The 25,327-nt window shown below is 40.0% G+C and overlaps 1 protein-coding gene and 1 long non-coding RNA gene across 51 annotated transcripts in view; one reads left to right on the forward strand and one right to left on the reverse strand.

Annotated features, from left to right (window-relative positions):
* TTLL5 (tubulin tyrosine ligase like 5) overlaps positions 1-25,327 on the forward strand; it is a 293,499-nt gene that overhangs the window by 19,498 nt on the left and 248,674 nt on the right. For 45 of the 50 annotated variants that reach the window (XR_013521423.1, XR_013521412.1, XR_013521413.1 and 42 more), the window contains 4 exons: positions 4,410-4,540; positions 12,302-12,384; positions 20,118-20,187; positions 20,720-20,804. Coding sequence is in view for 36 of the 50 variants with exons in the window: in XM_078335474.1 (XP_078191600.1) it covers positions 4,410-4,540; positions 12,302-12,384; positions 20,118-20,187; positions 20,720-20,804 (369 nt within the window). In the remaining 14 variants the exon portion in view is untranslated. The remainder of the gene's footprint in view (positions 1-4,409; positions 4,541-12,301; positions 12,385-20,117; positions 20,188-20,719; positions 20,805-25,327) is intronic. The other 5 variants (XM_078335490.1, XM_078335489.1, XM_078335491.1 and 2 more) reach the window with 1 other exon arrangement.
* Positions 22,929-24,959, reverse strand: LOC144577447 (uncharacterized). Its single transcript, XR_013521425.1, has 2 exons — positions 24,745-24,959; positions 22,929-24,386 (listed from the first exon to the last, which is right to left on the reverse strand). It is a non-coding gene; the product is annotated as an uncharacterized LOC144577447 (long non-coding RNA).

A 25,327-nucleotide genomic window follows, 5' to 3' on the forward strand; every position in this document is an offset into this window, starting at 1 on the left:
CTATTAAAAAAAAAAAAAAAAACATGGTGGCACATGCCTAGCTACTTGGGATGCTGAGGTGGGAGGATCACCTGAACCTTGGGTGGTCAGAGTGGCAGTGATCTGTGATTGTGCCACTGCACTCCAGGCTGGGCAACACAGAAAGACCCCCATCAAAAAGGAAGAACAGCAGGGGGTGGTGTTATGATTTTATCTTAATATAATATTTACCATTCATCAGATTCTTTGGAATGATTTCAGTTTCTGATGAAAAATCTTAGATGCCAGCTTAAACATACAAGAGGATATATAGTTTCCCAAAATTCTTCTAGGTTGTACCAAACAGAGAAGTTTGAAAACCACTGATTTGGGGCATCTGTAGGAGAATGCATTCTTTTTCTTACCCTCTGGTTCAGTGTTTCTGATATCCTAATGATTTGGAAATTACTGTTGTAGATTAAGTCAGCAGTTAGTGTGGGTCCTGGACCATCTGTATCAGAATCTTCTGGGGTACTAGTTTAAAATGCAGAACCCTGGGCTTCATCCCAGAATAGTGAGAGGTGAGGCTCAGGAACAAGCATTTTTTTAGGAAGTTCTCTAGGTGATTTGTACGTACACTAAAGTTTGAGTATCTCTGCTCTGGAATTTCAGAAGAGGGCCATGGATAAGAAAGAAATGTTTGTCGTACCTAGATTTGACAAATCATAGAAAAAAATTTGAACTGTGGAACAGGTTGAATAAGTTTTTAATGATTACCACAAAGGTTCTTAGGTGGTTTTGAAGGAATGGAACAAATTACAGCCCAATGAGTCCAGTTGAGGCTAACCTGGAGTACTGTACGCAAGAATGTACCCCTGATGTAATAGCAATTATTACCCTGATTTTAAGGTGCTAATTTCCTTGGTTTTCTTTATCACTTTGCATCTTCTATACCCATCTCTCAATGATGTAGTTCTCAATGGGGTTCCTAACCTGGGTCTTTACTGTAATAGGATCATTATCCCCTAAAATTAAGGTTTGTCTTGGGTCCGATCCAGGAGGGTCATTGCAGGCCCCTGGTGCTAGTGATGAAATGAGTTCCACATAGTTATATGAGAGGTTGAGCAGTTATTGCTATGGCAATAGGTTTATAAATATGGATTAAATAACCATGTGTTTGATTTTCTTAGACAGTCCTTTTAAAAAATATACTAAATCCTTTTCCTCCTAAAAACAAATTAATAAAACATCTCAAATTCTGGTGTTTTAGTAGCCAATCTCTCACAGTTTACATACTACTTAGAATTAACTCAGAATTTTTTTTGGTCAGGCTGTTTCTCAGAAGGTCCCATCTGTAGATTCCCGTGGCGTAAAAGCTTCCAGAATGCTTTGGTTTGGGAGCTTGCTTTTAGTTGGAGTACTGGTGTTTTTTTTAGAGTAAAAGACACAGGGTTCCTAAAATATTTTTTAATGATTTATAATAGTGAATAGCACAGACTCATTTGAAGCCTTTGAAGCTAGAATTTTTTTCACATGTTCCGTTTTTATAACCTGAAAGTTCGGGTATATTTATCAACAGTCAAACTTTAAACAGCTTTTTTTTTTTTTTTTTACTTATATTTGAAATCTGTTTTAGAATAGATTTTATACTTGTGAATCAATTTTTAAAAACCCATTTGAAATAAGGGTCATAGACCTAAACATAAAACATTAATTGTAAAATTTGTGGAAGAAAACAGAAAATCTTTGCAACCTTGTGTTAGACAAAGGATTCCTAGATACAATAAAAGTACAATCATAAAAGGAAAAAAATTGATAAAGTGGGCTTTTAAAAAATTAAAAATATTTGTTCTTCGAAAGACCCAGTTAAGAAAACGAAAAACAAGCTATGGACTGGAGGAAATATTTGTAAAACACATAACTGATAAAGAATTTGTATCCAGAATATATAACAAACTCTTAAAACTCAATAATAAGGAAACAAACAACTTTATTTTTCAAAATGGGTAAACTATCTGAATGAATGTCTCACCAAAGAAGGTACAGGGATGGTAAATACAAGATGCTCCTGAACAGATGCTCAATAGTATTTGTAATTAGTGGTGGAATACAAATTAAAACTATACAAAGTATTAATATATGCCTGTCAGAATGGCTAAAAACAAAAACCAGAAAACACCAAGTGTGGGCCAGGATGCATGGCAAATGGAACACTATTTTGCTGGTGGGAATACTGAATGGTGTAGCCACTTTGAATAACTGTGATCTTGTGAAATATATATTTAGTCTCCCTCTTGTTTCCTGACATATAAGTCCTTAACTTCTTGGAATCTCCAGAGTGAGAAGTGTCTTTTTATATACTAATGCCTTAAGTGGTGCCTGGCAGTCCCTAGGTAGCCTTAGAATGGGGACTGGTCACAGGAAAAGACCAAGGCATGATTAGAGGGTTAGGATTTCCAGCCCACCGCTTAGCCTCCAGGGAGGGAAGGGGGGATGAAAATTATATTAGTCATCAGTGTCCAATTAATTATGCCTGTGTAATGAAGCTTCCATAAAAACCCAAAAGAACCGGGTTCGGAGAGCTTCTGAGTAACAGAACATATGGAGATTCTTGGTGGGTAGTGTGCCCAGAGAGTGCAAGAGTGCATAGAAGTTCTGTGGCTCTTTTCTCGTACCTCACCCTGTGCAACTCTTCCTCTATATCCTTTGTAATATCCTTTCTAATAAATCAGTAAACATAAGTGTTTCTCTGAGTTCTGTGAGCTGCTCTAACAAATTAATTGAACTCAAGCAGGGAGTCATAGAGACCCGTTTAGAGCCTTTGGTTAGACGTGCGGGTGAAACAAGTTGGGGCTTGCTATTGGCATTGGAAGTGGGAGGCAGTCTTATGGGACCGAGCCTTCAACATATGGGAACTAACACCATCTCCAGGCAGGTATTGTCAAAATTGAATTGTATTAGAGGACGCCCACTGCAAGATTGCTTGCTTTGTGTGTGGCGAAACCCCCTACACATTTGGTGTTAAAAGTGTTGAGTGATTATGTTGAATTGAGAGTAGAGAGTAGGAAAACCACGGGTTTTTCTTCAGTATTTCAGAATATAGCAGGAGAAACAGAGCTTGTTTTTCGAAAATCCTCAATACCATTTGGCAGTTTATTATAAAGTTTAACATATACTTAGGTGTTGATTGTAAAATGTGTTCATAAATGTTTTGACATTGCTTTCAAAAATTGTTTAATTTTTCTGTTCTTGAGTGTTGACTGGATTTAGTGACTTGCCTCGAAGTAGTGGAATATGGCAGAAGTGACTTGTTTCTGAGACTAGATTGTGAAAGACGTTACAACTTCTTGCTCACTTTCTTGGATCACTTGATCTGGGAGAAACCAGTTATCACGTCATGAGGTCACTTGGCCTTATGAAAAAGTTCATGTGGGGAGGAACTGAGGCCTCCTGCCAGCAGGCAGTCCCATGTGAGTGACAAGCCATTTGGAAGTCGGGTTTTCCATCCCCACTTGAGCCTGATGACTGCAGTGCTGGCCAGCATCTTGACTGTAACCTCATGAAGGACCTTGACACAGAACTGCCTAGCTCTCTCACTCCCACATTCCTGGCCCCAGAAACTGTGAGATCATGAATATTTATTGTTATTTTAAGCTGCTGTGTTTTAGGCTAATTTGTTGTATAGCAATAAATAATTAATACAACTTACTGAACAATCAAGCAGTCCCACTTCCAGAGAAATAAAAGCTTAGGTTTACACTAAAACTTATGAAAACTTACATTCATATAAAAATCTATATGGAAGTGCTTTGTAGCAACTTTATTCATAATCTCCAAAAACTGTAAACAACCCAGATGCTTTCAAATGGTGAATGCATAACTATGGTATATCTATACAATAGATCACTGCTGAGCAAGAGAAGGGACAGAATACTGATATATGCAACAGTGATAAATTTCAAATGAGTTGTGCTCAGTGAAAGAAGCTAGTCTCAAAAGGACACACACTGTCTGGTTCCATTTATTTGACTTTCTGGAAAAGGCAATATTATGAGGACAGAAAAATGAATGTTTTCCCGGGGGCTGGATGTGATTGGGAGGGTCCACTGCAGAGGGACTTGAGGTAACTTTCTGGGATGTCGAAACTGTTCTTTATCTTGATTGTGGTGGTGATTACATAATTGTATGTGTTTGTCCAAAATCATAGAATTACACATTAAACAGGGCAAATTTTACTGTATGGAAATTTTATCTTAATGGAAAAAACTGACCAAAAAACCCTTTGATGAAAATGATTAATAAGCCTTTTGGATTAATAGTGATATGTTTAGGATATAATATTATCTTCACTATCTGCTCTAGGACTGTGAACTATAGCTCTTTAGACTGTGATAACACAGGAAAATTCTGAGTCATGTTTACTGAAATGGAAATACTTTTTTGATTTTTAGGTCTTATGAACTAACCCGGAAGGACCGACTGTACAAAAACATTATTCGAATGCAGCATACACATGGATTCAAGGCTTTCCACATTCTCCCTCAGACCTTCCTACTGCCAGCTGAGTATGCGGAATTCTGTAGTAAGTGCTTGACAGAGGATGCCCCCGTCCCCAGCAACTGAACCTGGGGGCCCCAGAGGGGCCCAGTTGTCAATCAGTCAGGGCTTTCCAAAACCTTAGACAACTGTGACTCTTTAGTAAAACAGTTGCAGAGGTAAAAACTATTTTTATTCTGATATGCTTAGTAAACTTGTCATTTACGTAAGGACACATTGGCATCATCTAACCATGCCCCTGTCTTATATATTTTTGCTTAAATGTCCCTTCTCTCCATTGATGACTTAGTGCCTGTGTAAGGATTTTTTTTTCTTTTGCTACAGAGTCTCCCTCTGTAGCCCAGGAGTGCAGTGGCATGATCATGGGTCACCGCACCCTCTGCCTCCTGGGCTCAAGTGATCGAACCTTCCTCCTCAGCCTCCCAAGTTGTTGGGAATACAGGCACGCACCACCATGCTCAGCTAATTTTTAAAATTTTTGTAGAGCTGGGATCTCGCTCTGTTGCCCAGTCTCAAAGCCAAGAGGATCCTCCCCTCTTGGCTTTGCAAAATTCTGAGATGACAGACATCATCTGCTACACCAGCCTGTAAGGATACTTTGTATTCCTGCATGTGAATTATACATGCTTCCTTTTCAGTATCCCTTTCTCTCTTGCCACTTAAGAAACACGTTGGCCTTGATTTCTAGTCTTGTGTAATTTATATTCTTTGGGGTGCAGGTTATCCCATATCTTTTGATGTTAGGGTTTGGAGCTAAAAGTTAGTCACATTTTCTCCTCTTTGAGGTCAGACTAATTAAAAAAATATATACATGGGAGCCAAATAGGCACCTAAATGTCAGCTGCATGGTGGGTAAAGTGACACAGGAACGCATGGCCTGGATCCAGATCTAAAATGGGCTTCTTAATTTCTTTTGCATCATTGTGAACTTACCTACCCAGTCCCAGGCAGAGGCACCGGGCTGTTTCTGGCTTTCTCCACAGGGACAGAGCCTGACTCAGTAGGCTTACTGCACAGAAGAGGCATGAGTACAGACGAGATGTGAGGCAGGTCTCTTGTGAAAAAGTCCAAATTACAATGGTAATAGCTAACATTTAGTGAATGTTTACTTTCTAGTAGGCTCTCTTTTAAGTGGCACCTCTACTCTGGTAGTATGATGGATGAGGAGAGTAAGATACATTTGGTTAAGAAACTTTCCATTAAGTTATGCAGCTTGCAAATGGTAGAGTTCGGGTTCAAACTGGCAGTTTGGCTTCAGAGGTCATGCTCCTCATCTCAATGCACCATTGCTAATGGCATCGGGCAGCGTGCATGCAATGACCATTTCCCAGTAGCACCAGTGAGAGAAGTCACTTCTCCCATAAGGAGCACCAGGTGAGATGCACAGAGAGGACAATTTTCCTCCCAGGAAGTCCAAGAAAGAGACTATTTCTGTTTTATGGATAGATGAAATAGCATGGGGAGAATACAGCATTATCTCTAGACTTCCTGACTTTTGATTTTTTTTAACCTGTTAGGCTTGCCAGTCTCTCTGGATCACCCAGTGGGTGGTTCATCTTTTGGCAGAACAGGCCAGCAGTTCATCAGGAACGCTTGCTCCACTATTTACCTAATAGCATTTGTTGCTCTAGCTGGGGCCATTCATTGGTTGGTGATTCATTGTTTGCCCACAGATGGCTCTTCAGTGGGTCATATAGACTCAAAGCTACAAATTTGTAGTTAAGAATCTTTTTTTGCCATGTGACTTTAGCCAAGTTACTCAAACTTCGGTGTACCTTAATGTCCACATCTGTATAACGGGACTGTCGCTAGTGCTGACCGTATAATGTTGTTGAGATATTTTAAGTAGGTTAATATGTGGAAAGCACTTGGAGTGGTGCTTGATAAATGTTTAATACTATTTTGTATTTCAGGTTATATTTATATTATTATTAGTAATGTTTACTAACTATATTAATACTACTATATTTTTACTATTTTAGTATGTTATGTTTCAATTTGTAGTTATGTTATTAACGACCATTAATTAGTATTAGTTAAGCATAATAATTAATAGAATTATGTTCTGGAATTACAGAAATTAGAATTATAGAATTATAGAAAATAGAATTGTTTCAGAAAAATGTATCTGAAATTTTTTTTGGAAGGAAAGGGACACCATAAACAGACTGGCCTTTAGAAAAATAACTATGTGGAATGAGTCGGCAGAAGCAGAGGGAAGAAAAGAGACCTTCTTTCTAGAAGGTCTCTTTGAAGGTTTTTGCAGTGATGTGGCTAAAAAGTGTCGATGGACTGAACTAGGTCGTGGGAATGCATAGGTATGAGTAGAAAGAAAACATCACTGCCTGAGTATGGGGAGTGAGGCAGGGGTCAAAGAAGCGTCCTAAGGTTTGAGTCTGAGCAGCTAGGAGGACCAATGAGTTTTCAAACAGGGAATGTAACCAGGAATGCAAAGGAGAAACTGTTAAAGAGGAGAAGGAATGTTACATTTCAGACAAGGAATGGATTTGGATGTGTATGGGGCATCCAGGTAGTGTGTTTTGTAGACAGTGTAAGAGCAGCTTTGAGTTCTGGCCAGAGATATAGATTCCGGGAGTTGCAGGTATGGAGGTGGTTATGTTCACTAAGGGAGAGAAAAAAAGAAGCAGCACCACAGACAATCAGAGGAAAGGGAGATTGAAGAGGAACAAGGGAATGAGATCTCAGGAGGCAGGAGAGAGTTAAATCAAGAACCCAAGTAGAAAGGTGAGCATTAGAAAGAGAAGTGGGCATGTGTCTCCTAAAAGAGGGGAAGGAAGAAGGCTAAGTTGAGGACCCAGATAACATTTTAGATGGAAAGGAAAGCAGATAAGTAGGTTTATGTTACAAATTCCTAGCATTCTTGGTGAACAGGTTGATGAGGTCTTGTGCCAGGAGTGAGGGGCCTAGGGATAGGTGGGTGCCTAAAAAGGCAGAAAGGGTTTTGAAGAGCCTCTGAAGGGCCTTTGAAAGAGAACTGATAAGGATTGGTTATGAGGATTACCTAGAAACACTAGAGACACCATCTCATGAATTTATAGCTTTTCATTCTAATAAGAGAAAACCTGTAAAGATGTAGCCCAGAAACCAGTCACTGTCTCCAGAGATGTGGAAGCCTGGGTACTCCCCAGACTCTTCTCAGTAATTTGAGTGTAGGAGTGGGAATACATGGCACACAGGCCTCTCTTGGCTCCTGGTGCTGTCATTGCCAGTTACAGTATTTAGTTGACTAGAATTCGAGGTCTGTGACCCTGAAGACCCTGACGAAGGAACTGTAGCCAGCTCCAGCCATTCCCCCTAAGGGGACAGCTTTCTAAGCAGAAAGAGGAAGGAAGCAACAAAGAAGAAAGATGGGGGGTGCCAGTATCAGAAAAGCAAAACTTTCCCCAGAATTGGGTTCTATAGCCAGCTCTAGTTGTAAGAGAGACTGAGAAATGGTTCTAACGTGAATTTTCATGTCAGCCAATTAATTACAGATGACTACATTTCAAAGCAATTGGTAAATTTGTAGAATTAAAATTTTAGAATTATAAGAGATCTTAGCAAGTCAGGCTGAATTTTAAAAATCTCATTGTAAAGATAAGACTAGATGATTTAAGGAACTTACCTGTAGAATCATACACTTGAAAAGCCAGAATTAGAACTCAGATCTTTCTATTCCAGGTTCATTGCTCTTCCTAGTAGACCAAGCCTGCTGCCACTATGGGAACTAGAAGGCACTTGAAAGAATTTTGGAGCCTGTTTAGTACATTTTCATCTTGAAGCAGAGGCTCCTGAGCTCTCTGCCTAGCCTATGCTCCTGATTTTTCTTGCTTCCTACCCACATTTTTAGAACCTGTAAAAGAAATGAATCCTTGTTCTGAAAATATCACAAATCAAGGAGAAAAGCCTAGTATGAAAGACAAGTCTTTGATATTTAGAATTTCAAGAACATTTAGATTTCAGTGATAGTGAAGCACCTGAAGAAGCATTAACTTTTTTTTTTTGAGACAGAGTTTTGCTCTGTCACCCAGGCTGGAATGCAGTGGCATGATCTTGGCTCACTGCAACCTCTGCCTTCTGAGTTGAAGCCATGATTCTTCTGCCTCAGCCTCCTGACTAGCTAGGATTACAGACGTGGACCACCATACCTGGCTAATTTTTGTATTTTTAGTAGAGATGGGGTTTCACCATGTTGGCCAGGCTGGTCTCGAACTCCTGACCTCAGGTGATCCACCTGCCTTGGCCTCCCAAAGTGCTGGGATTACAGACGTGAGCCACGGCGCCTGGCCAGAAGCATTGACTTCTGTTCACAAAGTAGAGGGTACTGTCTCCAGAGAGCTTTGGTCCTTTTCTCTCCCTCTCCCTCCCCCTCTCCCCCTCTGCCCCTCTTCCCCTGTTCCCCTCTTCCCCTTTCCCCTTTCCCCTTCTCCTCCCTCCCCCTCTCCCCATCTCCTCCTCTCTTTTCCTCGACCCTTCTCCCCCCCGTCCCCCTCCCCCCCTCCTTTCCCCTTTTCTCTCTCTTCCCCTTTCCTCCTCTCCCTCTCTCCTCCTCTCTTACCCAGGCTGGGGTGCAGTGGTGCAATCATAGCTTACCATAACCCTGAATTCCTGGGCTCAAGTGATCCTACCACCTCAGCCTTAGAAGTAGCTGGGACCACAGGCAGGCACCACCACGCCAGGCAAATTTTTTTATTTTCTGTAGAGACAGTCTTGGTGTGTTGCCCAGCCTGATCTTGAACTCGTGTCCTCAAGGGATCCTCCTGCCCCAGCCTCCTAGAGTGCTGGGATTATAGGTGTAAGTGAGCCTATTAATAACTAGCCTGGTCGTTTTCTTACACATTTCAATGGAACTCTGTACTTCTGCTTTATAACTCTCAGTGACTGTAATTGCTTGTTCAATGTCTGTTTTTTCGGCTAGTCTAATCTTTGTGATGGTAAAGACTGTATTTTTCACTGCTGTGTGCCCCACACCTAGCAAACTGATTGACACAGATTACATACTTAGAGGCATTGAATGAGTGATGTTTGAAAAGTTTTGTTATTTTTTGTTTTGTTTTAATGCCTTTTTGCTCAGGCATTCTGTTGTCTACTCAGTATCGGGAAAATGGCAAAGTGAAAAAATTATATAAACTGAATACATATACATATATTCAGTGGCCTCACTTTATGGAAATTTAATTTTTTTGTCATTTATAACTATAAATATGTCTTCTATAGCAGGACTTTAAAATTATATAAATTATATTTTTTGAAAGGTAATATATTCCCACGGTACAAAATAAATTTCAAAACAGTCATCGGTGAAAAGTTTCCTTTCTCTTCTTGTTTCTCAGTCATAGAGTTTTCCTCCCTAGAGATGATCAGTGTTACTAGTTTCTTACATACCCTCTGGAGATACTCTTTACATTTACTAGCAAATAACTTGTGTGTGTATATGAACAGATGGGTGTATGTAACATACATTGCCCAGCACTTTGTTTTTTTCATTTAACAGCTTATCCTCAAGATCATTCCATATCAGTTAATTAATGACATTCTTGTTTTGTGTGTCTGTTTATTATTCCATTGTGTAGATTAGATGTCTGCAAACTATATCTATTGAGTGAAATTGGTCTTCTGCCTGTTTTTGTGTGTCCCACAAGCTAAGGCCTTTTTTAAATGGTTGGAAAAAAATCAAAAGAAGAATAACATTTTGTGGCTTCTAGGCATCATATGAAATTCAGTGTTTATACACAAAATTTTGTGTAACAGCCACACCCCTTTGTTTGCATATTGTTTATGGCTACTTTCAAGGTACAACTGCAGAGTTGGGTAACTGCCACAGAAACTGCCTGCAAAGCCTAAAATGTTTATTCTCTGGCTTTTTACAAAAATAGTTTGCTGACCCTTCATATATATGCATTGTAGTGTATTTAATTAATATTTTGCTGTTAAAACACAGCACTGAAAATCTTGTATATGCAATATTTTACACATGTGAGTAGAACTAGAGGACATAGTTCTAGAAGTAGAATTGCTCACAGAGTTAAATTCTATGTGGCACATGACAGTTTTTCTAATTCTGGGTCAAGGGAAAATACAGAGGAAGACGGGAGAGAGTGGACAAAAGATCTTTTTTTCCTCCTGGTGAAATGATTTATGACATTGACAAAGTCAAGTTTGTGTGGGAGGCCTTGAAGAGACTGGCTCATGTCAGAGGGAGAGGAAAGAAAAGGAGACAAGTAGTTGCTGGCAAGTCATCTGGGAAAAGGAGCTGAGCCTAGAGAGCTCCTTCTGAAGGCCTGCCTGATATAAGCCCAAATGCAGGGTGGAGGGAAGTGTGCAAAACTTAGGGACTCCAGTATCTGAAAGTCTTTTTCTGATACTGGAACCCTAGAAAATGAGGTGCCTCTTAATAAATAAAACCTGATTAACAGAAACTTTAGGGAACTTTCTTAGGTTTGTGCGGTTGTATTCCAGATGAAATGGGACTGATATCTTGGTGCACAGCAACTTAGGCCATTGGGAAAAAGGAAGTCTTTGTGAGATCTGCTCAGTAACATTTGCATTTGTTTGATTTATTTCCCCACACTACTCCTTCCCTTTCTCTATTCTTTCATTGAAGAAAAATACCAAGAAAAAACAAATCTCTTAATTTTTATCATTCACCTCACCTCTGCTTTGAAACAGTAATGACTGCCGCCACCTGACGTATTTCACCAAAAGTGGAAGAGGCACAGTTGGGACTAGTGCTCCCTCTCCAGTCTGGGATGTGAGAATCAGCACACTGAGAGCTCTATCCCTGCTTCTCTCCACTGACTTTTGACATTTCCTAAGTGGAAGACAGATCTGCTTCCTCTCAGACCACTTGCAAGCCTTTGGGAGTCTTAGTGTCAGTTGTCTGCTTTCTCTTTTCATGATCCAAAGGGATTTAAAGTGTAAAGCTGAACCTGGGAAAGGAACAGAAGCAAATGGCACCTTTTAATCACTTGTAAATGATTGTCCTTCCTCTCCACTGGCATATTGCTTGAATTAAGGTGATTTTTATTTTATAAACTTGAAGGAAATATTTAAGGAAAAATAGCTGTATTACGAGATCTAGATTTTGGCTTACATTGACACTGTGTGCCTGAGGTCCTTTAGTTAACAGAGGTGAGAATTTCAAAGATTCATGATGGTTCTTCGTGACAGTAATAGACTAACATCTAGATGTTTGCCTTATTTTGTTTTCATCTTTTCATTCAAGGAAGAGGGGAGGCAGGGCATGGTGGCTTGTGCCTGTAATTCCAGCACTTTGGGAGGCTAACGTGGGAGGATTGCTTGAGGCCACGAGTTCAAGACCAGCCTGGGCAAAATAGAGAAACCTTGCCTCTATGAAAAGTGAAAAACAATTAACTGGGCTTGGTGGCCCGTGCCTGTGGTCGCATCAACTCAGGAGGCTGAGTTGAGAGGATTGTTTGCACCCTGGAGGTTGAGGCTGCAATAAGCCATGAGAGCACCACTGCACTTCAGCCTGGGCAACAGAGCAAGACCCTGCCAAGAAAAAGGAAAGAGGGGAAACGGCGGAAGGAATGGGAGTGATTTTGCTGTCCTCTTTTCTCCTCCCTCCTTTCCTCCCTCTGTCTGTTTTTGTTTTTAAGGTAAATCCAAAAAGTACAGATAAGTTTAGTTGCTATCCAACACTAAGAACTTTGTAAGATTATGGGTTCTCTGAGTAGATAACTCTTGTTGAAAGTTGATATAATAAACTCAAGTTCATTATTTTTCTTTGTTTTCTCCCATTTTTATCTTCCAATATTTTGAGCAGATTCATATTCAAAGGACCGGGGACCTTGGATAGTAAAACCAGTGGCTTCTTCTAGGGGCCGAGGAGTCTACCTGATCAACAATGTAAGTATGCAGCAGATGGCAAACCTCTTTCCTCACGTGTTCTTTGCTCCTTCACCCTTTGTACTGGTTACTAATAGAGTTCCATTTCATTAAGAGCAGGTGTGCTCTTCTGAAATCTGCATTCAGAAGTGAATTGAGGGTGGGTATGAATAGACTTGTTGCCTTACTTATTGGCAGGAATCTTCTCCTGCACCAGCAGTTACTGCATGGCTGAAAAGACACGATTAACTTTTGGGGGAGGGCAACCTGTTGTGTTAGCAGAAAAGAGGCACCTTTTCTGCTTTTAGCATATTGTGATGTTAATTCCTACACACCTGCGTTAATTGATAGCATATATGTGTCTATTGTGAGCAGAACTGTGGGTTCTGTTTTCAATATTATCAAACAAGTGAACCTTAATTTGGCATGGCATCCTTGCTACTACTGCTGCTTCTCCTTCCTTCTGAGGCAAAGTGAGAGACCGAGGCAAGTGTTAGAGCCTCTTTCTGCTCTTCTTTCTTTGATTTCTCCTCTTCTTTTTTCAAAAGCTATTAATATCTTGATTCTTTGCAAAATTCTCATTAAAAGTTGTCTTAAATTGAATGCATGTACATAGCAAATAAACTTCCTAGTGGTCTCACTCCGTAGATGTATAATAGCAGTTAGTAATTTTAGTTGATTTCTATTTCTCTCATTGATATTACATTGTATTAATTCTCAGTTTGGCATTTACTGCACTTACATCACATCCCACCCTCCCTTGCACATTTGTTTGATTAGTTTTTATTCTTATGTTTTAAACATTTATTATAGTCTCTTCAGTAACTATGATTCAGTTTCTTTGTAAGTTGACTAAAAAATTTAAACTCAGTGGAAACACACTTGGATTCTTGAAGGAGGAAATTTTAGAATAGGTAGCTAGGCAGACATGAGCAGAGCATGACAGGACCACCACCAAGGAGTATCAGGTGATCATCAGGTGATAAACAGGCAGTTGTTAAACTGGTGTCTCTAAAATAATAATTGGTAGCAGCAGATGCCAGGCATAGGCAGGTTCCCAACAAACAGAAAACACCTGAAGCCGGTGATCAGCTATTTCCCAATAAGATCTCAGGATTTGGACAAGTAGGCTCAAACATGTGCACTAAGAAGCAAAATAATGGAGTTTAACTGGTGTATGTCCTTCCTCTAGGAACATTCGACTGGTAAGGCAAAAATGCTTCAAATGAGCATGCACACAACTGCAGTAAACACACTGCACATACGGCCCCTCTCAAGTGCTGTCAGGCCACTGTACATGCAGACAGCCTGCCCCATGGAAAAATCAAGGGAGGAGAGATGCAAAACACCGGAAGCATGCCAATGTATAAAACCCCAAGTCTGAGGTCAAATAGGCACTTGGATCTCTCAAGTTGTCTGCTTGGCTCTCTTCCAAGTGTGCTTTATTTCCTTTCGTTACTGCTGTAAAACTTTTTAATAAATGTTCACTCCTGCTCCAAAACTGGCCTCGGTCTCTCACTCTGCCTTATGCCCCTCAGATGAATTCTTTCCGTCAAGGAGGCAAGAATTGAGTTGCTGCAGACCCATATGGATTTGCTGCTGCTGATATACTTTGGGATTCTGAAATTTAACCAGTATTTAGACCTGGACCTGTTTTTTATTCTTCCTCCTGGGCATTTGGTAGGCACTTTCAGTCTGGAAACTAGTGTTTTTCTTTAAGGAAAATTATCCTCTTATTTGTCTCCACTTTTAGAGCTCTTTTTTGAGGCATTCTGGATCTTCATGTTAACTTTTCTCTCATTGTTAATTCTTTTCCTATCTTTATCTTCTAGATCACAGGTTGAGTTTTATCCATTTTATTGTTCATTCATCTACTATATTTTTATATTGGATATCATAGGTTGATTTCCAGAAACTCATATTCTGATTTGCTTTATTTTTACTTACAAGTAGTAACCTTTTGTTGCATAGTGGATGCAGTTTGCCTGCCTGTCCCTCTGAGGATACCAGTGGAAATTTTTGTAAAGTTCTCTTCTGTCCTTGAATTTTATTGGGATTGTCTTTTCCCCTGCTACTGGATTTTCTCAGTTTTGATGATCCTTATGTGTTGGACCATATTTATGAACAAAAGACCAGACTGAATAAAACTGGCAGCCGCTCCAGTTTCTACTGTGGTTGTGTAGGACTCTTTTCCTAACAGCTTCTCCCTGGAAGAGTCTGACTGTGTATTTTGTGTAAGGGCAAAACGTGTTGACTGTCATGCTTCACTTTAGGTGGACGTGGTGAGGAGCATGCCTCTTCCACCTTGCCAAAACAGAGTGGGCCACATTGTGAATTTAGAGGAAGATTAGGTGATTTTGGGCAGAGCTACATTTCTTCTCTTTTCCTTTTTGTGTGTATTGGGGATAAAGTAGCCTCAAGTTTCATTCTTCTCTATCAGATCCCTGCACCCACATGTCTACTGGTCTCACTGTTCAAATGCTATTTGTTAATTATCTAATTTGTATTCCTTGGCTGATCCCTGATCTTCATGTTTATTGACTATAAGCTTGGAAATTTGCAGGAGCCTCCTTGGGAAGATCACTCTTATCTCTGATATTTTGGGCTGGAACTTCCTCTGCTCTGTTTTCTCAACATGATCCCATCTGCTTTCTATCTTTTAGGATTTCTTTAAATGTTTGGACTTGCCTGGCTCCTTTTACTTTTTTCTAGCTTTGATATCATTTCATTCTTTTGAAAATATTCTTTCTGTCTTTCCACTGGAACTCAGAAAGGGCAGGGGGAGGTAGATATGTTATATGTGGGACCAAAACCCCATCTTAAATTCCCCAGTTGTCTTTTCACATTGAACTGTTTCCCATATGTGTAGAAACTTAACTTTCTGAGTGATCTTTCATATTGGAAAGTCCTTAAATTCAGTCTGGACTCAAAACCGTACAATAAACAATGATGGCCAGACCCTTCATGCCGAATAAATATAGGATCTGGTTTTGATAGAGCAACTGCTATAGCCCCAGGCATTGGCTACAACTTCTGTACCTGGCCTAGGCCACTCTGGAGGCCTTTTACCCTGAGTCTCCTGTGACATAGGGCCATGATCATATGCCTTGGCTCTGTCTCCTCTTGTCTGCTCTGACCTTGGTGTGAAGTCCCCCCTCCAACAGCTTTTCCTTCAGCTCTGTGCCAGGAGCCCCAGTGTTGTTTGAATCTCATAGACAGCACTAGTTTGGGTTTGGGTTTTAGCTGCCAAATGAAATTGCTATTGAAAGTCAGCTATGGTACGAGTTTGCTTTTTATTTTCTTAGACATGAGTCAAAAGGAATAGGATCTATTCCCAGCTCATCTGGGACTCTTTTCTTTTGGAATGCTCTTTTGTCCTAGTGATTTGTTATTTTAAAGCTAACATCATAAAGGATAGAAAAGTTAAACTTTCCTTGGTGGAGCCGAGAACCCTGTGCCCAAACTCTTCCCTGGATGCTGAATCTCAAAGGGGTGACATGTCTTTAGAGAATGTGTTTGGCAGGCTGAGTGTTCTTCTCTCCCATCTCTCCCTGGGCTGAATCTCTTGAGACCCCCTGCATAGATCAAAGTACTTGGCAGGACCTTTTACCTTCCCCCTCCCTCTTTGTGAAGCTTTGGAATGAGTCTGATTCTTTTAGGTATTTAGTGGAGGTGCCAGACAGAAGCCTGGGAAGATGCCAGCAGGCATGAGGGGAGCTGGCAACATGCAGACATAATGGAAAAATACTCCCATTTCACCCTGAAACTGGAATTTTACCACCTTTTACCCAGACCTGCAAATCATGTTGTTAATACTCTTCTCTCTCCTTACACAGAAGACATAACCATTCCCTCTTTTCCATACCTGGATTCTTTCCCATGGAATATGTGACCCATTAGCCAACTGGGTGAAGTAACTCTTTCCAAGGCTGCTGCCTGCTTTCCTTTTAGATTTGAGCAAGAGGGTGAGGAGAGGGAATGCTGAGGTGGAGGGTCTGGGAGCAGAACTCATGTGAGTGGGTGAGGGATTTAGGCAGGGGGGATGGAGTTAGTGTGAGGCTCAAGTGAAAATATCTTCCCCGTCTTCCCACTGGAGTAATAGGGCCAATTGTTAAAATTTCCCTGTAGTAGTCATAACCTTTTGGAAACTCTCTGCAAATAGCAACTTTCACCATTACAAGAGCAGGATAAAGGATAGCAAGAGCATTACTTTAACACTGAAAAGAGAAGTGTGGACCACAGATGGAAGCGTCTCGGTTGGTTGGCTAACCTGGTCTGGTAATCATGTTCTCTTTAACTCTAGAAATACAGCTTAAAAGCTCAAAGCTGTTTTTTTGCCCCACTCCTTCAGTAACCATGACTAAATGCCATATTTTCCCAATTTAGTATATTCGAATCCAGGAGGGGAAAAAAACGGGTCTTTTCTGATTAAGGTATTGAATTTGATTATGGAAGTCAAATTTAGTCATCCTTGTCTCAACACATTATTCATGGTAAATACAGTATTGATACATTCTCTGAGATTTTCATATATTAGGAGAGCGAGAGGTTGTGAACATAATGCTGTATTCTCTTTCTGTTTATATGTTTTTATCTTAGATTCCCTCTGTTTATCGAATTGCTCAGCAAGTATTTTGGGAGTGCCTGCTGTGTTGTCACTCCTTAAAAGCTTTTGAGAAATTCTCCTAATTTTCGTAATAACTCAGTATTCTGACTAGCATGGCGTGTGGCAGGTAGTGATGAATGCTGTTGAGCTTGGGGCTTTGCAGTTAGAACCGCTTACATCCTGTTAAGTTTACAGTAATAATAACGTCTTCACTGAGCCTGCCACTGACCTTTCTAAACATAATCTCATTTAATCTGTATATGAACCCTCTGAGGTCGTTACTGTTCCCTTAGTAAGCGGTAGAGTCAAGGCTGTAACTCACGTACAGCTGTTTCCGGCATAGACACTCTTAACCATTTTCCTTTACAATGACTTGGATACCAGAGCTTTAATCTTAAGGTCCAGTTAGAAAGATGTACTTCCAGCCAGGCACGGTAGCTCACACCTGTAATCCCAGCACTTTGGGAGGCCGAGGCAGGTGGGTCACTCTAGGCCAGGAGGTTGAGACCAGCCTGGCCAACGTGGTGAAACGCCATCTCTACTAAAAATACAAAAATTAGCCAGGTGTGGTAACACTTGCCTGTAATCCCAACTACTGTGGAGGGAGGCTGAGGCAGGAGAATTGCTTGAACCTGGGGGGCAGGGGTTGCAGTGAGCAGAGAGTATGCCTTTGCACTCCAGCCTGGGTAAAGAAACGAGACTGTCTCAAAAAAAAAAAAAAAAAAAAGTAAGATGTGTTTCCAACTTTCCCAACAATTCAGATTCCTACTTTAGCATACTCTGGGAGGCAGTTTGAGCTTTGAATTGAAATAATTTAAAATGATTTAACTAGGGATTGATGAAAAGGAAACAGGCTTGAAGATATCGGAAAGGTTTTCTTAGTTGCTCTTCAGTGTGTAACGCTATGCAAAGAAACTATACCCAAACCTTTCTTTTTTTTCTAGGAGCTTACATTTTAATTCCCAGTGCAGATAGAAGTGAGAGATAAAAACAGTAGAACAAATAGTAAAGTTAACTAAATAATGTAAGGGTTTGTTTTCTGTAAGTCAAAGAATAAATGTGTATGGTGAGCAAGGGAAGAGAGGAAATAAATGCACATTGGCATTAGATGTGTCACAGAATGGTGACCACTATCAGCATATTCTCTGCTGTGGAGCAAAGTTGGGTGACTAGATATTTGTTGTAGCCTATAGGTGCTACTCAGTAGGAAGAGAGCTGCAATTGTGTGATTTTACATTAACAACATTGCCTGCAGCTGTACAATGATTGCCTCGATTCTCACTGAGCTGATTCAAAATGGAGATAATATTTGTGAGAAGCTGATCAAGAAATGTAAGGGAGTCAGGAAATGGGATGGGTGATTAAGTTCATTAGGGATGTATCAGTAATTATGTCATTGTGTTCCTGTGATGCATAGAGATAGCTTGAGAAAGCTGTATTCTGACTGAGATAGCAGCAGTGGGAAAGGAGAGAAGAATCTCATCATGCTGACTTGGGAGTTAGTTGCTCATAGAGGTTCTGTGTAGAGTTATAGGTCACAATATTATCCTTATCTTATGACAAACTGTAGTATTGGGAGTAGGAAATGCATTATTACAAAGAGAAACTTTTGAATTTGGGGGACAATTAAATTTGAGAGCAGAATATTGAGAAGAGGTAAGAATAATGCCTAAATGTTAAGCCTCTGAGGAAGACTGCCTGGATTCCATTGCCGCTCTATTAGCTGTGTGACTTTGAGCACGTCCCTAACCCACTCTGATTCCTTTTTCATCTGTAAAATGTAGATGGTGATATACCTGCCTCATGAGGTTGGGTGAGCATTAAATGAAATAATCCTGGGAACAGACTCAGAACAGCACTTGGCACATCCACATGTTTAGTGCATTTGTTAAATTTTGTTTCTGCAAATGTTGATGGTTAATTCTGTTGCCTTGACTGTAGCTATTATCAACCAAATTATTATTACCACTTCCCTTTTGGAGCTCTTTTGTCCTACATGGATTGTGGTGACTTCCAGCTGATTTCTCTGTCTTTATCTAATCACACATGAAGGTTTTTTTCTCCCCAGATATTTTAATCTTGCTATTTCCTTAATCTAGAATCCATAATAATTTCCTGCTTCCCACCGTGCTAAATATAAACTCCCTTTGCCAGTGGGGTACCTCCTTCCTCATTGTTAGCCATTTCTTTCATAATTTCCCAGTTCAGTCTTTTAGCCTCAGGTTTGTGAATCGGCCATCCTCCTTTCTGCTGGACTTCCTGCATGTCATCTTCCCATGATGGGCTCCTTTCTTCTCTACCATGTGCTTCACAGCCTTCACCCCTGGTTTCTGCGTCTTCCCTGACTGGTCCTACCTAGTTGGTCTGCACTTTAACTTTGCAACCTCACGTCTTATATTTACAGAAATGCTATTTTGTGTTCTTTTAAATTCTGTATTTTGCTGTTTCTCTACCTAAATGTTAAACTTTTCAGGGATAGGGATTTACTGAATCTTAAATTGGCAAGGCAGAGATTATATCTGTTATCTTCATCATGGTATTCCCCAGTGCCGTATACAGTGTCTGACAGTACTTTCTATTTATTGTATAAACTTTTTCTCATTGAAGACATCTTTAAAAGATCTTATTCACTCCATGTATACGCTTGCTTAGCAAATTTCCTTAAGCGAATCAAACACCTATCTCATTTTACAGAGAAAATGCTAGGATCCATTGTGGATCTGTAAATTCTTTAAACATCTTAATAAAAACCTTGATTTAAGAATAGTAGTAGTATTTTAAAATTTCCATTATACTTTACATTGGGGAGAAAGCAAGTTTTTATTGATTTTTAAGGTGGCTCTTATTTTCTTGGCATGTAACTATTTAATATAATGTATACACATCTTTAAAGCTATTTAGGCTGTGTTTATTATGTGAGAGGTGCTGGGTAAATTTATTTTTTCTGCATTGTAATTGGATGCCTGTAATGTTATAGAAGTGATGTTATATGGCCAACCTGAATATGTGGGTACCTTGGAGGAAACTTTAACCAGAATTTTAGTTTTCCACATTATCATTTCTTGAAAGGTTAAGCACTTTGCTCCCTTATTGTAAATTAGGGTTCTTGTGCATTTCTACTCTTTCATTCTTTCTCTTTACTCAATAGCCAAACCAGATTTCCCTGGAAGAGAACATTCTGGTCTCCCGTTACATTAACAACCCCCTGCTCATAGATGGTGAGTTGTGATTAGGCCCTTGACTAAATTGGGCCAGTTCTTTGCTAAACTTTTTAAGCTTTTCATAACCTTCTCTAATAAGTCTTTATTATACTGTTGTGAAATTCTTGACACATGTGGCTCCAGAAAGGCAGCCGGTTCCTTACCTATCTCACGGGATTTATTTAAAGGTGAAATGAGATCATATAAGAGAAAGTGTTTTATAGGTTATATGGTAATTAATATATGTATGACAATTGCGCAGTAATTAATATGTATGAAAATAACAAACACACATAGACATATATTACAGTTATATTAATGTATATATACATTATACTGTTTTTATTAGGTACTGTATACATAACGTACTATGTATATGGTACATTTATATAATTAGTTATCATCAAAAGGCAAGGTATGTGGGCAGTATATGTTTCATGTGGAGAGGAAGAATGTTCTATCTTTCATGATTCTTGGTTTCGTTGTTTATTCTGTAACAGGAAACAAATTATCTTAGGTTTTTTTGTAAATACAAATTGTTTTTTTTTAGATTTCAAGTTTGATGTGCGCCTCTACGTGCTTGTGACTTCCTATGATCCTCTTGTCATCTATCTCTATGAAGAAGGATTGGCTAGGTAAGAAACTGTTTTGGTGCAGAAGGGTTGGGTGGGTGTATTAAAAGTGGACCCGTTAACAAGTTTATTAAATAAGATCATACTATTTTCACTTGTCATTATTGCTTACAGATGCATACCACCTCCTCATCTGCTGTGCTCTATAACATCACAGCCTCTATGCATAAAAAGAACTTCAGAAATTGGCCTTATTTGTCTATAGCCTCAATGCATGTCCACACGTAAGGTGCATAAACATCTTCCCAGTAGTGAACCAGGATCATGTCGTATTTATATGCCAGGAATTTATTTTCATCCTCATAACAGCCTTTTAGTTGATGCATTTTTGCAGTTGAGGAAAAGATTTAGAGGTGAGAGAAGTGGAATGGGGATTTGAACTCATGGATCTGAGTCCAGAGCTCAGGAGTCAGACTATTTCATGTCCATTTAGAAGTTATTGTTTTTTTTTCCTTAATATCCGAGTTACTGTACAGTGGTTGTACATACATTGTTCTCTTTTTGTTGAGGTGCTTTCTAAATTTTAAGGTAATGCGACTTAGGAGATTAAGTTCAAGTTGTAATATTTTTAAGTTTTGTTTCCCATAGCCACAGAATTTTACAGGTAATTGTTTTCATAAACTCTTTAAATTTTTTAAAATAAGTATGTAACTACTAAGCTGTGTACTTTCCCCCAACAAAGCTGAATTTTTGTATCAACCAACCAGTTTGCCCTGAAGTTCTTTTTATGCGTAGTGCCTTTGATATGAAGCAGAGATGTTCAATCTTTTGGCTTCCCTGGGCCACATTGGAAGAAGAATTGTCTTGGGCCACACATAAAATACACTGATACTAAGAATAGCTGATGAGCTTAAAAGAAGTTGCAAAACACTCGTAATATTTTAAGAAAGGTTACAAATTTGTGGGCCACATTCAGAGCCATCCTGGGCTGCATGCAGCCTGCGGGCCTCACGTTGGACAAGCTTGTTATAGAGCATAGCAGTTTAGGAGGTGGTTTGCATCTGTGAGTGGTCACAGCAAGCTAAAAAAGCATGGTCTGTGTATGTTTCTGTGTTTTAGAAAATGCAATTGGAAGATGGGAAATACCATGGATAAAAGATGGCTACCTATTTATGTACAGGTGCTTTGACAAATATTGTTGTACTCTGACAACTATTATTTTAGAATGGTCTTTTAATGATTTTAGAGACTTAGTTTTTTTCAGATGTATCCCATGACTTGAAATCAGTGAGATACAAAAGCTTCGGACTAACCAAACCTTCTAGCCAGTGGAGCTCTGTGTTCCATTCACCTCTAGGTGGCAGTGACAGCATTTACAAGTCCTGTCATATTCTTAACCAAGATTTTGAGTTTGAGCCCTGGGAACATTGAAGACTACCAAAACTCCCTAGATCTGGCCTCTCTCTGTTCCTTGAAAATTGAGAAAGGGAAGAACTGAAACATCTCTCAGTTATTAGATAAAGGGCTGAACCAGGTGTCTGAACATGAAGTGACTACTAGCTATAATTAGGTTTTTATAGGAAAGAAATTGTCTATAATGTTTATAGACACATGTGCTCTCATGCTTTGAAGTATCACTATACAAAATTAGGTATAAAAGTCTATTCCCGGCCGGGCATGGTGGCTCCCACCTATAATCCTAGCACTTTGGGAGGCTGAGATGGGAGGATTGCTTGAGGCCAGGAGTTCAAGACCAGCTTGGTCAACATTGTGAGACCCCATCTCATGAAAAAAAATAACTGTCTATTCCTTATATTATTTGAACAAAGTGAAGGTAAAATACACTCCTAACTTCTCAGATATGCAAGATGCTGAGGAGTTTCAGCTTTATAATGTGAGACTTCTGAGCTTTCTCTCTCTTTTATAAGTTTTATAATTCTCCTTCCTCTGCTCATCCTCACCATAACTTCTCTCCTATGTCAAGTTATAAGAAACTGATTATGTTCTGCCAAAAATTGGACTTTGGGAATAGAGAAAATAGATCAAGGTTGTGCTTCACTGTTTCTCAAGGATATTATACCAGTTTTGCTTAATATTCCAAAGATATTTTCACCTACAATAATAACAGCCCTCTCTGTGGGTAAAATTTGGCATAATTTTAAGATCATTCTGGTTCAGAGCACAACATGAGAACAACAATACCAAGGTTTATTATAGAATTTACTACAAATATTCAAGTGCTTTGGCTACTGGTTGTGTGTTGGAAGTCAGAATCTACGGAATTAAGTATAACCCTCTTCTTTTGCTTCCAGCAGAAACAAAACATTTATATATATGTTAGTCAATGGATGCTTTTTCTCAGAATAATTAGAAAAACAGCTTTGCAAAAACTCAGACCAAGTGGAACCAGAAAACAACATGAATTTTCAGGGCTTTGGTTAGGTTTACCTGAAAGTATAAATGAATATAAATGCTTTATCGAAGCTTTACAAAAGCATGACGCATGGCAGTATGATGCACTGTTTGCTGGAGTCCTGCGAAGGCACATTGTTCTATACAGTAATTTCAATGTGCCTAAGTTTTTTTGACACAGAAAAAACTCTGTCACCAGGCTGGAGTACAGTGGTGCCATCTCAGCTCACTGCAACCTCTGCCTCCTGGTTCAAGGGATTCTCCTGCCTTGATCTCCCAAGTAGCTGGGACTACAGGTGTGTGCCACCATGCCCAGCTAATTTTTGTATTTTAAGTAGAGATGGGGTTTCACCATGTTGGCCAGGGTGGTCTCAATGTCTTGACCTCGTGATCCGCCCGCCTTGGCCTCCCAAAGTGCTGGGATTACAGGTGTGAGCCACAGTGCCTGGCGGCCTCAGTTCTTGTGTCATCGCTCATTATGTATCTTGGCATTCACTTGCTTCGTTGTAATCCTCAGAGTCTGTTCGACTGTGTCGACAGTCTGCAGCATCTCCAGATCTGCAGCTTTTATTAATCTTGGGCCACATGTATTTTATGTAGACATAACTGAAGACATTCAGTTTGGGATGAGATCACTGGGTTACGTTGAGGCTCAACAAGAAAAACCATAATCTTTCCTAAAGAGATAGAACAGGAGGCAAAGACAATTCATTTTCTTCTTAGAATGAATTCTCTTATACCCCATCGTTTTTGTTTTGGACCTCAAATTAATGCCAGGTGACAGAAAGATGAAATTCATTACACAAGACAGTTTTGTGAATCAAGAATTTGTGAAAACCCTAGTTTCTTTATAGATTAGTGTTTTCAGTTGTCCTTACTGCTTTATTAACATAAGATGTGGGAGAATTCTGTTTTCTTATGTGTGGGTAAAATATTGAAGATGTGTTAAAATTGTCCCCCTGGTATTTGGGTGCAGCTTTTTGTGATTCTCACAGTAGCCCTCAGAGGTCCCCTGTACTTTTGAATTTTACTTGCGTGTTGCTGTTTTGCGCCACCAGGGGACACTCTGTTTCCACAGAGGGGTGCTCCAAAATGGTGTAGATTCTTTTTCCTGTCAGAGGTGGAATCCAAAAAGATTTTGTCCTGGATTTTATAGCTTTAGGTGGATCCAGTATTGGGTTTAGATGATTTGACAGAGCCCTTTCTGAGATGAAGCTAATAGCCAGATTTTTACTGAAACAGGAAAAAATTAAAAGTTCAAAAAAATTAGAACAAAATGGAGTTGAACACCAAATATGTTGCCAGAGACCCAAAGATAGGCAGCTCTAGCAACTTGTGACGGGGCGGGGGTGGGGGAGATGTGAGTACCCATCCAGGGAGCTGAGTTCCACCCATGCAGAAGAGGCGGGAGGAGAGGACTCTGGGAAGGTCCCAGTTGGAACAGCTTTTTTTCTGCCTCAGCCATATTATTCAGTGGAAACTCAGAAAAGACCCCAAAGCATTTGTACTGCCTTTCTCTTTCTCCCCGCCCCCAGTTCCTTCTTCAGTAGCCTTTCTTGCTAATTAACACTGGCTCCGCAGGGATATTTACCTTTTCTCTGCTGGATTCCTGTGGTTTTGAAAGAATTCAGGTACTTGCTGGTTGCCAGGGAATTCAGATTACCTCACAGGCTGCACACTGTCCAGAATCTGCCACAGCAGCAAGTAGGGGGAAGAGACACCAACAAGGGAAAGAAAACCCTTTCCAGTGCTCATTGTCACCCTCCCTGGCAGGCCCTTGCTGTTTGTGAAGTTTGAGTCATTTCTGGCTCTAAAGACAAGGGATCAGGCTGGTAATCCCCTCCCAGACGGCTCTGTAGGGCGCTGCCTAGTCACTGCAGCGCTTTGGCAGTCTCCCGGTTGCAGCTGGTTGACAGCAGATCAGAGAGCTCTTGGGCCTCTTGTTCTCTTCCATAAGATTTTTCTGGGTCAGGCCAGGATGAAACCCACTGGCTCCTGGCAAGGCTGCCTGAGGTGCTGTCTCTTCGTCATCCAGTCTTCTCTGGCTCAAAGTTCCTACACCTGTTGAAGGATAACTAATGTGCCACAGTGAGGGTCTCCTTGGGGCTGGTCTTCTCTTTTCTTTGTACATTTGTAGTGAATATTTGTCAGAAAATATAACTACCAAAGAGGGT

Source organism: Callithrix jacchus, chromosome 8 (assembly GCF_049354715.1).
Source record: "Callithrix jacchus isolate 240 chromosome 8, calJac240_pri, whole genome shotgun sequence".
Classification (NCBI taxonomy): Eukaryota; Metazoa; Chordata; class Mammalia; order Primates; family Cebidae; genus Callithrix; species Callithrix jacchus.